The following is a 16,217-nucleotide window of genomic DNA, read 5'->3' on the forward strand; positions in this document are numbered from 1 at the left end:
GTTGTATCAACTATAGGCTGTCTTCAAGAGACTCACTTAAAATATGACAATATCTTTAGGCTGAAAAATAAAAAGATGGAAAAGAAACATGATTATTCATAGCAGCTTTATTTGTTATAAACAAAAACTGAAAGCAATCAAAATATTCCATAATATTTGAATGGGTTAGAAAATTGTGATGCATTCATATAATGAGATACTATTCTGCAATAAAAAAGAATAAACTTGATATACACTATAACTGGGAAAGATCTCAAGGACATTATGCTGAATATAAAAAGCTAATTTTAAAGGTTATGTACTGTATGGCAGTACATAACCTTTGTACACTTACATGTAAGTGCCACTTACATGGCATTCTATAAATGACAAAATTACAAAATTGTAAAATAGAATGTTAAATAATGAGTGACATCTTTGATTGAACTCAGTATTCTATCCTAAGCCAAAACATCATTTGGCAATAAAGGAGAAATCAAAACATTCTCTAATGAAGAAAACTAAGTTTGTCTTTAGTTGACCTGCCATAAAAGAATTGCCAAAAAAAATTCTGTACACAGAAATAAAGCAATAAAAGAATGAACCTTAGAACACCAGGAAGGAAGAAACAAAAATGGTAAAAATAAAAAGGGGATTAGACATGGTGCATGGGGGAGGGATGCATGCAACTATAAAGAGAGAATACAAGAAAGATCTTTGTGCTGAGGGGATAGCCCTGTACCTAGATTTTGGTTCTGGCTACATGAATTAACTCGTGATAAAATGGTATAGAACTATACACAAACATTGCACTAATGACCATTTCCTAGTTTGATGTCACACATGTTGTACAAAAATTGGGGGGTCCTCCTTCCACAGTTGCATAGTACTTTATGCCACAACTTGTGTGGAGTTGACCCCCTGAAGAGTAGTAACTGGCTTTATTTGTCTTTGGTCTCATGGGACAGGGGACTCCTTGTGACGAGATATCTGTTCATCTTCATGCCCCATTGGGAAAAACTGGGTGAAGGGTACATGGAAACTCTTTGTACTAATTTTGGAACTTCTTGTGAGCCTGTAATTATTTCAAAGTAGAAGGTAAAACATAATTTATATTTATTTGGGTTAATTTATGTAAACACTCTGAGTATCATGTCCATCTGTACAAGGAGTTTGGTTTTGAGGGTTAAGTAAGATAAGTACACGAAAATAACTCCCTCACTGCGTATGGCATGGAAGGTAAAGAAAAAGTTAGTTGAACCATATTGGCTAAAATTGATTGGTGTGAGCTTTATGTTAATGGGGTGTAGCCATATTAAAGCTATGGATGTGAGAAAACATCAGGAAAAAAAAAAAAATACCTGCTTGTGTGAATACCTCATTATCTCCATCTCAATTTTTATCTCTAGTTCCTAGAAGCCATGTAGGAATCAAAGACAAAGAGGCGCATTCATTGGTTCAGCAAAGTTTACAGATTCCCTGCTTTGTGCCAAGCCTTGTGCTAAGCCGTGTAGTATAAAGAAGAACAGATTATTTCTGAACAAAAGGAGTCCTCTGGCCCATGAGATCAAAGACAAATAAAGTTAATTATTACAATTCAGAAAGTTAATTCCACACAAGTGGTGACATGAAGTACTATATAACCATGGAAGAAGGAACACACAATTTTTCCTGGAATGTTTAGGAATGATTTTTTGAAAAACTGAAGAATAAATAGGAATTTGTCAATTGAATAAAAGGACAAATATATTCTTAGTAGAAGAAACAACATATTGAAAGGTAGAAAAATCAAATTTCTACCTTGACTAGTAGGATGCATATTTATTTTAGGTGAGCGCAAAAGTAATTGTGGTTTTTGCATTGTTGGAAGTTGCTGTTTGATACTGGAATACAAGCTTAAATAAATGTGGTTATGTTATAAATAATTTTAATAAAAATTCTTTTTTTTTTTTTTTTACTAATGACTTATTACTTGGTCCAGGAACTGCTAACGAATGTACAGCGCAGTGGTGGTTCAAGAAGTTTTGCAAAGGAGATGAGAGCCTTGAAGATGAGGAGTGTCGTGGCCGGCCATTGGAAGTTGACAAGGACCAATTGAGAGCAATCATAAAAGCTGATCCTCTCACAACCACATGAGAAGTTGCCGAATAATTCCACATTGACTATTCTATGGTCATTTTGCATTCGAAGCAAATTGGAAAGGTAAAAAAAGCTTGATAATGGGTGCCTCATGAGCTGACCGAAAATCAGAAAAATATAGTTGTTTTGAAGTGTCATCTTCTCTTATTCTATGCAACAACAACAAATCATTTCTCAATTGGATTGTGATGTGCAATGAAAAGTGGATTGCATACAAAATCCGGTGATGACAAGCTCAGTGGTTGGACTGAGAAGAAGCTCCAAAGTACTTCCCAAAGCCAAACTTGCTCCAAAAAAAAAGGGCATGATCACTGGTGGTCGGCTGCCGGTCTGATTCACTACAGTTTTCTGAATCCCGGCGAAACCATTGCAACTGAGAACTATGCTCAGCCAATCAATGAGATGCACTGAAAACTGCAACACCTGGAGCCAGCATTGGTCAACAGAACTGGCCCAATCCTCTGCGACAACACCTAACTGCACATTGCCCAACCAGTGCTTCAAAACTTGAATGAATTGGGCTACACAATTTTGCCTCATTTGCCATATGTACCTGACCTCTTGCTAACTGACTACCACTACTTCAAACATCTCAACAACTTTTTGCAGGGAAAACACTTCCACAACAAGCAGGATGCAGAAAATGCTTTCCAATAGCTTGTTGACTCCCAAAGCAAGGATTTTTCTTATTTTATGCTGCAGAATAAACAAGCTTATTTTTCATTGGCAAAAGTGTATTGATTTTAATGGTTCCAATTTTGATTAATAAAGGTGTGTTTGAGCCTAGTTATAATGATTTAAAATTCACGATCTGAAACCACAATTACTTTTGCACCAAGCTAATATGCCTCCACATCTAAGTTCTTCATTTACTCCAATCTTCCATATTGTTTATCTCCCATTATGACACTGAATTGCCTCACTGACCATGAAAATACTTACCCCAGAGGTATCTATATTGTTTGTATCTTATTTGACCTGATTGACATTATTCACTACTCACTATTCCTAAAAAGGTTTTCATCTTTTGGGTCCTTAAAATCATGGCATTCTGATTCTGTCCCTATGCCTTAGATCACTTGTTTGAAGTCTCCTTTATAAGTGAACAATGACTGTTTATTAAACAAAAGTGAGCAGTGTCGAGTGATTTATTTAAGAAATAAGAGACCTGAGTCTTTCTAAATGTGAGCAGGATAGGGTCAGTAGAAAGGAAAAAGTTAAAAACATAAGAAAAAGAGAATATTTAATAAAATAAGGATCTGCCAAATAGGAAGAAAAGGAATCTCAAACATGGCAGGAGAAAAAGAACATAAATTGAGCATCCTTTATCTTGAGTTAGGCAATAGCCTTAATGCCTATGATAACGTAGTAATGCCTTATCAAAACATTAAGCATATGGAAATTAGACAAAAGAGTTTGAGACATATAGCTTAGTGTTGTGCTCACATGTTTAGCTTCAGAGCCAATAACACCTTTGTCAATTAATAAAAGCCACCAGGCTAAAGGATGAACATGTCTGGATATTCCAGTTACCAAAGAATAGAAAGAAATGAACTTGGAAATAGACATCAAAATAAATAGCCACAAATAAGTGAATATTTTTAAACGGCTTTCACCATGCTTCTAGATATTTTATCTCCTTGATATGGTTTTGATCTGCATCCCCACCCACATATGAAATTATAATCCTCAATGTTGGAGGTGGACCTAGTGGGAGGTAACCGGATCATGGGGGGAGTTTTTCATAAACAACTTAGCACCATCCCTTTAGTGCTGTTCTCATGACAGAGTTCTCATGACATCTTCTTGTTTAAAAGAGTGGAGAACCTCCCCCTTCTTTCTCTTGCTCTTGCTTTGTCCTTGTAACATGTGCAGGCCTTCCCTTTGCCTTCTGTCATGATTGTAAGTTTCCTAAAGCCTCTTCAGAAGCAGAAATTGCTATGCTTACTGTACAGCCTACAAAATAAGGAGCCAATTAAACTTCTTTCTTTATAAATTATGCAGTCTTGGGTATTTCCTTATAGCAGTGCAAGAATGGACTAATATAGAAAATTTGTACTGAGGAGGAGGGCATTGCTATAATGATACCTGAAAATGTAGAATTGACTTTGGAACTGGGTAATGGGAAGAGGTTGGAAGAGTTTGGAGGGCTCAAAAGAAGACAGGAAGATGAGGGAAAATTTGGAACTTCATAGAGACTTGTTGAATGGTTGTGCTGATAGTGATCTGGACAACAAAATCCAGGCTGATGGGGTCTCAGATAGAAATGAGGAACATATTGGGAACTGGGGTAAAGGTCACTTTTGCTACACTTTAGCAAAGAGCCAGGCTCTAGGGATCTGTGGAACTTTTAACTTGAGAATGATGATTTAGGGTATTTGGCAAAAGAAAGTTTAAAGTAGCCAAGTGTTCAAGAAGGAGCCTGGCTGCTTCTAACAATATATGCTTCTATGTGTGGGCAAAGAGATGACCTGAAACTGGAACTTGTATATTTTAAACGGAAGCAGAGCATAAAAGTTTGGAAAATTTTCAGCTTGGCTATGTGGTAAAAAACTAAAGCCCATTTCAGAGGAGCAATTCAAGATGGCTGCAGAAATTTGCATAATTAAAAAGAAGGCAAAGTCTGATAGAAAAATGAGGAACACACCTCAAAGGCATTTCAGAGAAGTTCATGACAGCCCCTCCCATCACAGACCTGGAGGCCTACCAAGGAAGAATGGTTTTGTGGGCCACCAGGGCCCAGCTGCCTTATGCAGTCCTAGGACATAGCTTCCGGCATCCCAGCCACTCCAGCTCCAGACATGGCTCAAAGGGGCCCATATAAAGCTCAGGTCGCTGCTTCAGAGGCTGCAAGCCATAACCCTTGGCAGCTTTGATGTGGTGTTAAGCCTGTGGGTGCACAGAGTACAAGAGTTGAGGCTTGGAAGCTTCTGCTTAGATTTCAAAGGATGAATGGAAAAGCCTGGATATCCAGGCATCTAGGCAGACGCCCACAACAGGGGTGGAACCTTCATGAATAACTCTATTGGGGCAGTATGGAGGGCAAATGTGGGGTCAGAGCCGCCACACAGAGTCCCCACTGGGGCATTACCTAGTGGAGTTGTGAGAAGAGGGCCCCAGAATGGTAGATCTACCAACAGCTTGTACCTTACACCTGGAAAAGCAGCAAGTACTCAACATCAGCCCATGAGAGCAGCCATAAGGACTGACCCCTACAAAGCCATAGGGACAGAGCTGCCCAAGGCCTTGGGAACTCAGCCCTTGCATCAGTGTGTCCTGACTGTGAGACATAGAGTCAAAGGAGATTACTTTGAAATTTTAAGGTTTAATGACTGCAGTGCTGGGTTTCAGAAAAGCATAGGGCCTGTATCCTCCCATTTTTTTTTTTGGGGGGGAGGCTGATTTCTCCCTTTTGGAATGGGAGTATTTACCCAATGCCTATACCCCATTGTATCTTGGAAGTAACCAACTTCTTTTTGACTTTACAAGTGCATAGGCAGAAGGGACTTGCCTTGTCTCAGATGAAACTTTGAACTTTGGACTTTTAAGTTAATGATGCAATAAGGTTAAGACTCTGGGGGACTGTTGAGAAGGCATTATTGCATTTTAAAACGTGAGTAGGACATGAGATTTTTAGGAGGTGTCAGTGTAGGAATGATATGGTTTGAACCTGTGTCTTTGCTCAAGTCACACGTGAATTGTAATCCCTAATGTTGGAGGTGGAGCCTAGTGGAACTGGTGGGATCAAGTGGGTGAGTTTTCATAAACGGTTTAGCACCATTGCCCTAGTCCTGCTCTCATGATAGAATTCTCAGGAGATCTGTGTGCTTAAAAGAGTGTAGAACCTCCCCTGACCCCCTTTCTCCTGCTCCAGCATTGTAAGACATGCCTGCTTCCCCTTCACTTTCCACCATGACTATGAGTTTCCAGAGGCCTCCCCAGAAGTAGAAACTGTTATGCCTCCTGTACAGCTTACAGAACTGTGATTAACATTTTTAACAATATAACTTATTTTATTTTATTTTATTTACAAATTACCCAGTCTCTGGTATTTTATAGCAATGGGAGAACGGACTAATACTACCCTCCTATATTTTCCTTGAGATAAATATTTTTCTTATTAGTTCTAGCACTCTTTGCATACACACAGATTACAAGCTCCGTGCCAGGCTTCTTGTTAGATAAAGCCAGACAAAATATCGTTTCTATCCCTCACCCTGAAGTTATTTAAGGTCTTACTGTGGTTTAGCGGAGTATCATAGGATGTAGCCTAGACTTCTGAGTCTTTGATAATTTTACTATAAAGTAGTTAAGTAAAGTTACATTTTTAAAGCAAAAAAATAATGATTCTAACTCCAAGTGTATGGTATAAAATCAATTGAAGTTAAATGAAATGGTTGTTTCCAGAAGTAAGGCAGAAAAGATAAGCCTATTGTATTTTCTTATGCCAGAAAGCATAGAAGTAAAGAAAATGATGGGTTAACGTCATAAAGACACAGGAGACAGATTTAGTGTGACTCCTACTGGTCAAACTAGGGACAATTTGACCAAGAAAAACATTAAAGATTTTCAAAAATGCAAATCAAAACCACAATGAGATACCATCTCATGCCAGTTAGAATAGCGATCATTAAAAAGTCAGGAAATAACAGATGCTGGAGAGGATGTGGAGAAACAGGAACACTTTTACACTGTTGGTGGGACTGTAAATTAGTTCAACCATTGTGGAAGACAATTTGGCAATTCCTCAAGGATCTAGAACCAGAAATACCATTTGACCCAGCAATCCCATTACTGGCCATATACCCAAAGGATTATAAATCATTCTACTATAAAGACACTTGTACAGGTATGTTTATTGTGGCACTATTCACAATAGCAAAGACTTGGAACCAACCCACATGTCCATCAATGATAGACTGGATAAAGAAAATGTGCACATATACACCACGGAACACTATGAAGCCATAAAAAAGATGAATTCATGTCCTTTGCAGGGACATAGATGAAGCTGGAAACCATCATTCTCAGCAAATTAACACAAGAACAGAAAACCAAACACCGCATATTCTCAATCATAATTGGGAGTTGAACAATGAGAACACATGGACACAGGGAGGAGAACATCACACACTGGGGCCTGTCAGGGGCTGGGGACTAGGGGAGGGATAGTATTAGGGGAAATACGGGTTGATGGGTGCAGCAAACCACCATGGCATGTGTATACCTATGTAACAAAATTGCATGTTCTGCACATGTACCCCAGAACTTAAAGTATAATAAAACAAAAATGGGAGGCCAAGGTGGGTGGATCATCTGAGGTCAGGAGATGGAGACCAGCCTGGCCAACATGGAGAAACCCTCTGTCTAGTAAAAGTACAAAATTAGCCAGGCATGGTGGCACATGCCTGTAATCCCAGCTACCCGGGAGGCTGAGGCAGGAGAATCATTTGAAACTGGGAGGCGGAGGTTGTGGTGAGCCGGAATTGTGCCATTGCACTCCAGCCTGGGGGGCAAAAGTGAGACTTCGTCTCAAAAAAAAATAAATAAATAACAAATAAAATAAATAAATAAATAAATTGTGAATCCACGAGTTCATGCCACAAAAATAAACAAACAAATAATAAATAGGAGAAAGGGGAATTCTACAGTAGAATGTCAAGTGCTAACTAGTAAAAGCAGAAGGACTGCCCCATCTAGAAAAAATCATCAGTTTGATCATCAGAGTGAAGGTTGAGTGCAAAAGAATCATCAACAATGTCAAATCTAAGGGCAGAGTTGACATAGAGCAGATATTTGGATGTCATGGTCTTAAAATCTCTCCCAGACTGTTTATTGGTAGCATAAGGAAGAAAAAGGAATAAACTCTATGGTGTGGAAAGCAGACAACACACTGATTAATTGAAATTAACATCACAAATGAGGGACACATGAATATTATGTGACGCCGGATCTGATTCCCTGAGAAGGATACAACTTCACTTACTTCTGTACCGACATAACTAGAAATCTCATGAGAAAATATGAGACAACCCACCAAAGAGAAATATTCTATTTAAAAAGGGGTCAATGTGGTGAAACCCCATCTCCACTCAGAATACAAAAATCAGCTGGGCATGGTGGCGTACGCTTGCGATCCCAGCTAGTTGGGAGACTGAGGCAGGAGTATCACTTAAACCCAGGAGGTGGAGGTCGCAAGGAGCCAAGATGACACCACTGCACTCCAGCCTGGGCGACAGAGTGAGATGTCATCTCCAAAAAACAAGGAAGGGTGAGGAGTATATACATTGCTGAAAAAAAAAAAAAAAAGTCTATGTTCAGTAATGACGACTGAAAAATATATTAGAGGAGCCTAAACTGATATGTCAACTACATGTAATACAGAGTTCTGGGTTGGATTCTGTACTAGACAAAAAAGCATTCTATAAAAAAGACTATTGTATCAGTTGACCAAATTGGAATATGGATGATTAATTGAATAAAAGTATGATACCAATGTTAAATTTACTGAAATTAAAAATTACTATGGCTATGTAAAGAAAATGTCTGTTCTTCAGAAATGAATGCTGAAATATCTAGAGATAAAAATATCTAGAGATAAAAAAGGCCAAGATGTATGCAACTTGCTTTCAACTGATTCAGTGAAATATCTACATGTTAATATACTTAGTCTAGCCACAGAGGAAGTGATGAAGCAAATTGACAAAATCTCGATGAATCTAACTGGGTAAAGGATACAGAATATTCTGTTTGATTTCTGTAACCTTTTAAAATATAAATTTGAATTTAATTCTCAAATATAGAATAGAAAAAAGAAATAATCGTTGATAAGGTGAACTGTAAGGAAGCTCACATATCCAGAAACATCTCAGGAAAGGTGGGTTTTTTGTTTTTGGTGAAAGTATAGTTGAGCTGCAAGAGTTAAACAGTAGAATGGCAACTCTAGCTGGCTCCAGTGATGTTTGTGATGTGGTTGAACACACAGCCTCATTTTCTGTAAATTAGGGTGAAGCTCTATGGAGCTGATTTTTAAAACTGGAACTGACCATGAGTGAGTCAGCAAGAATTACCATAGGCCCTGGTAAAAACCCTAAATCAATCAGACACATACAAAAACTAGTCATTACTTCTCATATTGACATGAGGCATATCTATATGTTTTCATTTATTTATGTATTTATTTTTACATCTGCTTTTAACACTAAACATGTTCACATGTTAACTGCTGTTTTGGGACACATTTTCTTTCATGATACAGCAAAAGAAGAGCTGAGAACATGCAAAATATTAATGTTTCTTATGCAAAATACAAAGAGATCAATGAAGTTCATAATTTTGAATTTTGCTTTTAAATATAAATTAATAAGTCAAAAAAGCTAATAGAATCATCGGACATGTTCCTTAAAGCAGGAACTCCAGTGTTGTGGGTTTTTTTCTTTTTCCTTTAGGTGCTGTGCATTTGAATGTAGATCATTAATCAATTATAATTTGAAATGATTGTAAGTGTTTATAAAAATATCTTCCAAGTCTAGTTATTCATTGGATAATCGTTAATATTTATGTTAATTTTACTCATTTGCTCAGCATGGCAGGATCAGAAAAACAAATCTATGCACAGTTTAACTTATAAACCCAATCTGTCTTCTTTCAGTTTCATGATGTTATCCATTATCATTATTCTAATAACTTCACTAACCAACATTCCTATTTAATTAAACTAAAATGTATCCAACCACTTTATAAAAGAAGAATGTGCATAATAACAAGCACTGCAAAGCAGGACAGTTAAATCCATAATATTAATCTTAAATTATATGAAGATAGAGATTATGTGTTTCCCTCTTACAAAAATTATATTACCATATCAGATTTAAACTCCTGGAAAGATGATTAAGAATCAGCTTCACATTTACATATTAAGTTTTACTTTTTAAAACACATTTATGCCTATTGTACTTTTTGAGTCTCACATTAGTTGAGGATTATTTTCATGCAATTTTTGAAAGTAAGAAACTAGCTGGTGGTAACCACAGCTAAGAGATGTGCACAAGGATTGGCAGATTTGATGAATAAGGAACTTGTCTTAAGAACACACGTATATAACTCCTTGTTCTGAATTTGCTGCACTTATACCCCATGGAGAGTCCTGCCATGAATTTAGCACTCACATATCAGTTTCATGTTTTTTCAGCGGTTCTAGAGAGTTAAGTGTTGGCAGTCAAGAGCGCACTCATACTTCAGATATATTGTAGGGGACATAATGCATATTATATAAACATATATTGCAGATATATTGATTCTTTTCTCACATAATACCAATACTAAGCATGTGGTGTGGGTAAGATTCATTAGACACATTGCACAAATGAGTAAACTGAAAATCACTTAAGGGTAAGTAATAGTAAGAAAACATTAGCAGATAAATTACATGTTTCAATTGTGCTCGTTCTACACCTATATAAAATATGCCTTTCTGATTTCATTAAAAGCAGCTTCATTGCACCAGCCTTGCTCAAGCTATTTTCACAAAAAAATGTGAAACTAATAAAATCTAATTTCATTCATCTGAAATGAAGTGGGGTCTTATTTATTAAAAATACCACGCTGACTTCAGGGTGCACCAAAAGCTATGTAGTTCAAAGTTAAATTTCACACAACTTGATAATTCTGTTAGCATTGTGACTTTGAAAACAGACCTGTTTTGATAATGACTCTGATCAACTTCCTAAAATTGACTTATAATCTCTGTGGGAGGATGTGTACTATAGCAGAAGTACTGGAAACCTATAAACATGTTATATATTTCATTTCAACTAGCTATGCAGTTCTGCACAAGCTATATAAACTCTTGGATTTTTAGATCCCTCATCACTAAAATTTAATTCTAACTCCAAAATCTTTGATTGGAAGCTGCAGTTTGAAATCAGACCCAGCAAACTCATAATTTGATTAACTTTATTCTCCCCTGATTACTTTAGCAGTTCATGCTGACCTATCAACATGTGAATGCTGATCGAATAAATCCCTTACACATTTAAATGATGATATTTCTCTTGTGATATTTCCATTTGATCCTTTTGTCTATTTATTGGTGATTATCCAGGATACAAAAGTGAAAATAACCTTGACTAAGAATCAAGAGACATAGGTTCTATTCTGGACTCTGACCGAAAAGTATTCATTTAGCTTTGTTGTTGCTGTTGTTTTTTGGTTTTTTGTTTTTTTTTTGTTTTTGAGACAGGGTCTTGCTCTGTGCCCAGGCTGGAGTGCAGTGGTGCGATCTTGGCTTACTACAACCTCCATCTTCCAGGTTCAAATGATTCTCCTGCCTCAGCCTCCCGAGTAGTTGGGATTATAGGCATGCACCACCACACACAGCTAATTTTTGTGTTTTTAGTGGAGATGGGGTTTCGCCATCTTGGCCAGGCAGGTCTTGAGCTCCTGACCTCAGATGAGCTGCCCACCTCGGCCTCCTAAAGTTCTGAGATTACAGGAGTGAGCCACTGTGCCCAGCCCTTTTAACTTTTATGAACTGCAGTGCCTTTAGGTATGAAGGGTAAGTATAAAAATATACATTTTGGCCAGGTGCGATGGCTCATGCCTGTAATTCCAGCACTCTGGGAGGCCAAGTTGGGCAGATCACTTGAGGCCAAGATCTCGAGACCAACCTGGCCAACATGGTAAACCTCATCTATACTAAAAATACAAAAAAAAAAAAAAAGTAGCCAGATGTGGTGGTGCAATCCTGTAATCCCAGCTACTCAGGAGGCTGAGGCAGGAGAATTGCTTGAACCTGGGAGGCGGAGGTTGCAGTGAGAATGGATTGCACCACTGAGCTGCAGCCTGGGTGACAGAGTAAGACTCTGTCTCATAAATAAATAAATAAATAAATGTATTTTCCCTACCACAAGAATAAAACACAAAAAATTAAATTGACTGTTAAGTTCTGAACAAGTGAGGTTACAAGAGAAAAATGAACAACCCAAACAACACCAATGCCTTCCTACTTTACCTGATGGGGAGATGTGTCGCCAAGAAATGGAAGGCTCTGGTTTCCCAGTGGCCAAACAAGTAAGAGTGACGTTGGTGCCTTCATTGATGGTCATATCACTTGAGATGTCATATATCTTAGGAGGAACTGAAATGACAAAATATGCAGTGGTTAGAAAAAAATATATAACATTTTGTTGAAGTACATATGATTAATTCCATAATATCATGCAAGAAAGGTATGACGGTGAAATGTATTTATGGCCTATGGTCCTCACCTGAAAGATGGATTCTCTAGAACCTCAAGACTTTCTAGGTGTTTTTTGTTTACTTTTTTTTTTCTCTAATTTTTTAGAAGTTAAATACCTCAGGATAAATGGAACATTTAATAACAAAAATGTTTAAACATTGATTAAATTAAATATGTATTATGAGTAATTTGTATTAAATAAACTAGAATATAACCAATCAATTTATCCATGGATCCTCACTGTATGATGTTTTCCTTGTTGAAATGGTTAAATAAGAGTGAATATAGAAGAAGCTTGAAATAGCAGAACGGTTATTCCTACATACTGATTTAAAAGCTGGGTGAGTTAGGACATGTACATGATTGGGAGGTAAGATTTCATGGTCACAAAGGTATTTTTGGGTTTAATTTTCTATCTGCCAGGTAGTAGGGCTAGATTTTCTCAAAATTTGTGTTCTAAGGAACACAAATTCTAAGGACTGTGAAAGGTGGATACAAATAAAGATTTCTCATCAGTAATGACTGGCAAATACTGATTGAAACAGATCACTTCAAGACTTCTCATCCTTTGTTATGCCCTTTTGCACTGTAAATCCATGAGTCAAGGGGGAAATATTATATTGCATTTTCTCTGATGTATTAGACTATTAAAGTTTTTATCGCAGAATTTAATCACATAATACATTTGGGAAAAGTTGGAGAGAAAAGTCTCTAAACTAACTTCCAGGATTAAATTTCTATATTCTCTGAGAAATCAAATGTCTCATTGAATCCTCAAACAGCATGAGTATAAATCTCTATTGGCTAACTGCATTATTTAGAGTAAGTTATTTAATTTATCTTAGCCTCAGTGTCTTTATCTGAGAGCTGGAACAATAATAGTACATGTCCTATCCGGCTGCTATGGAGACTAAGTAAGTCAGTACATGTTAAAGGACTTAGAAAAGTGTCTGACATTAGTGTTAGTTATTATTATTAGATGCCATTAAACACACATACGGTGTTTGAATTTTGTTTTAGTAGTGCTCTTTTCCTATGCCTTAAAATTGCTCTCAGAAATTCTTCACTTTTGTAGTGTGTATTAGTGACCTATGCCATAAATAAGTTTGGGTTACTTTATACAATTTATACTATGTTACTATTCCAGCTCAAATATAAATAAATGGCAATTACACACCTTGGTAATTATTAGAAAAATAAGATTTTTACTGAAATCTTTTAAATTGTTCCCTTCTTTGGTTTCTTTATGCAAGAGATATATTTTCATAGTTCCTTTTAAAGCTAGTAACTAAAATCTATTGTGACGATATATTAAATTACCCATACTTTGAATTTTTTTTGACTCTTTATGGAACCAAAACTCAGCCGCAAGAAAATCAAGGATGATATAATTACAAATATTAAGTATTTGATTATGTGTAACTGTTGATATGATTGAGGAGAAGGCTTGTTCCTAAGTAATATACCACTGTAACTGTTTCTAAATGACATAGTTTAATTGGCATTTAAAACACATTATCATCAAACTCTTCAGTGAGCTTTTCTCAGGCAAATAATGAAAATTTTGAAACCATCCCAAACAGAGGGGTCTTTTCAGCTTAACTAAAACAGAACAAAAATTAAAAACATTAAAATACCGTAGAAGGAAAGTACAAAAAACTGCATTACACTGGTAAATAGGAGAGTTAATAATAATACATTTACAACATTAACCTAAAAGTATACTTTAGATATTTAGTTGTAGACATAGGTTTGATTTAATAAACTGTAAAGCACATGTGGACATATATATATATATATATATATGCATATGGACAGATATACATATATAGATGGTCACTGACTTACGATGCTTCAATTATAATGTTTTTACTTTATAATGGTGTGAAAATAATATCCATTCAGTAGAAACCCTATTTTGAGTACCCATACAACCATTTTGTTTTCACTTTCAGTATAGTATTTGATAATCTACATGAAATATTCAACATTTTATTATAAAACAGGCTTTTTGTCACATTATTCTGACCAACTGTGGTTAAGTGTCTGAGTACGTTTAACGAAGATTAGGTTACGTTACAATGTTCAATAGTTTAAGTGTATTAATTGCATTTTCAATTTACAATGGGTTTATTTGGATGTAACCTTATCACAACATGAGGAGCATCTGTATTCATAAACATACATACAGTGCATAGCAGTGCCCGCTATTAAAAAAATGTAGTACCTTTTTCCTTTATATGCAATATACTATGTAGGGCTCTTAGTCTCGCCTAGTGACTTTACTTATTTATTAAAAATATAATTGATTTAAGGTTAGACAGCGATATGTATATCAAGAGAAATAATGAAATGCCATAGGAACATTAATTCTATCCTCGAAATACCATTATTTTGTCAATATTGTCTGATCATAAAATAGTTTAGTTGGATCTTTACACATCTACATATATTTAAAGTGCTAAACATTATGCTAAACTAATATTCAGCACTAGTATTTGACTATATAGAGAAACAAGTCCCTTAGAAATAAACTTAGATTTGACATTTAACTATAAGAGATTGTGTAGTTATGGGGAGAGTGGTAAATTCCAGGTGTGACATGTCATTCTCAGCGATTGCAATTGCCTTCCAGGACCTCATAATTCAGGACATACAGGGAATACACATCTGGAAAGAGGATGTTAGTAAGAGAAAATCCCTCTGGCAAGGCTGCTCTCCCCAGAAATGCATCACCTGTTGACAGCAGATGCTGTGTGTAAGAGGGCCAGTGAAATCCTTCACATGCATGGTGGTTTGTGGAGACAAAAACAGGTGTTGCTTTGCTGAATATCCAAAACTATTGCATATTCAGTTTAAAACTTCCAACTTTTACTGACTATCATGAAGGGAATAATTCTCGACCCAAAGTAAATGCAAAAGTTTAAAGGCATATTACTTGCCATCAATAAATTTAAATTAAAAGAGGGAAGCGGATAGGTAGTGCCTAAGAGAGGGCAAATATTTTCCACATTTTCCTTTCCCATTTTACAGGAGTAAAACAAGTTCAATAGGTATACCTTCTGGGTTCAAATCAGTAGATATTAATTTTGTGTTGGCTTATTTTAAAGTCAATTACGTAGAATAGTTTAAGCACAAGGTTATTGAGTGCAGACTATTTATAATAGAGAAAAACTTTCTTTCTTTTTTTTTTTTTTTCGACACAGTCTCTCACTCTGTCTCCCAGGCTACAGTGCAATGGCTCAATCTTTGCTTGCTGCAACTTCCACCTCTTGGGTTCAAGCAATTCTCCTGCCTCAGCCTCCGGAGTAGCTGGGATAACAGACGCCTGCCACCGCACCCAGCTAATTTTTGTATTTTTTAATAGAGATGGGGTTTTGCCATGTTGGCCAGGCTGCTCTCGAATTCCTGACTTCAGGTGATCCACCTGCCTCTGCCTCCCAAAGTGCTTGGTTTCCAGGAGTGAGCCCCCACACACCAGGCCAGGAAAACTATTAATAACCTTAAGGTAGGACTGCAGAAATGGTGGTATAGAGAATTGGTCAACTGGATGATGATAACAATTGTCAGCTCAGTTGCCAGAATAAGGTGTGGTATTGAGGAGGGTTTCGGATGGTCCCAGAGCACATCAGCACATCAAGCTAAGCACTTGCATAGAAAACACCCCCCCCCAAAAAAGGAGAGTTAAAAATAATGTACTATTCTAGATGTGTGCCGCTTTTCTATATATCTTATTTCAGACTCACTCACATACCTTTCTAAATACTTAAAATAATTTATGCAAAAAGAAGCAGATGTATTTTATCAATTCAACCATTTTTTAAGCTATTAAATAACTACAGATTTTAAGAAGTATTTT

General features: G+C 36.5%; 1 protein-coding gene across 1 annotated transcript in view; it reads right to left on the bottom strand.

Moving 5' to 3' along the window:
• Positions 1-16,217, bottom strand: part of NEGR1 (neuronal growth regulator 1) — an 892,690-nt gene that overhangs the window by 376,030 nt on the left and 500,443 nt on the right. The window contains exon 3 of the mRNA XM_033225297.1: positions 12,131-12,256. Coding sequence (XP_033081188.1) covers positions 12,131-12,256 — 126 coding nt within the window. The remainder of the gene's footprint in view (positions 1-12,130; positions 12,257-16,217) is intronic.

The sequence above is a fragment of the Trachypithecus francoisi genome, unplaced genomic scaffold, assembly GCF_009764315.1.
Source record: "Trachypithecus francoisi isolate TF-2019V2 unplaced genomic scaffold, Tfra_2.0 Lachesis_group12, whole genome shotgun sequence".
Lineage (NCBI taxonomy): Eukaryota > Metazoa > Chordata > Mammalia > Primates > Cercopithecidae > Trachypithecus > Trachypithecus francoisi.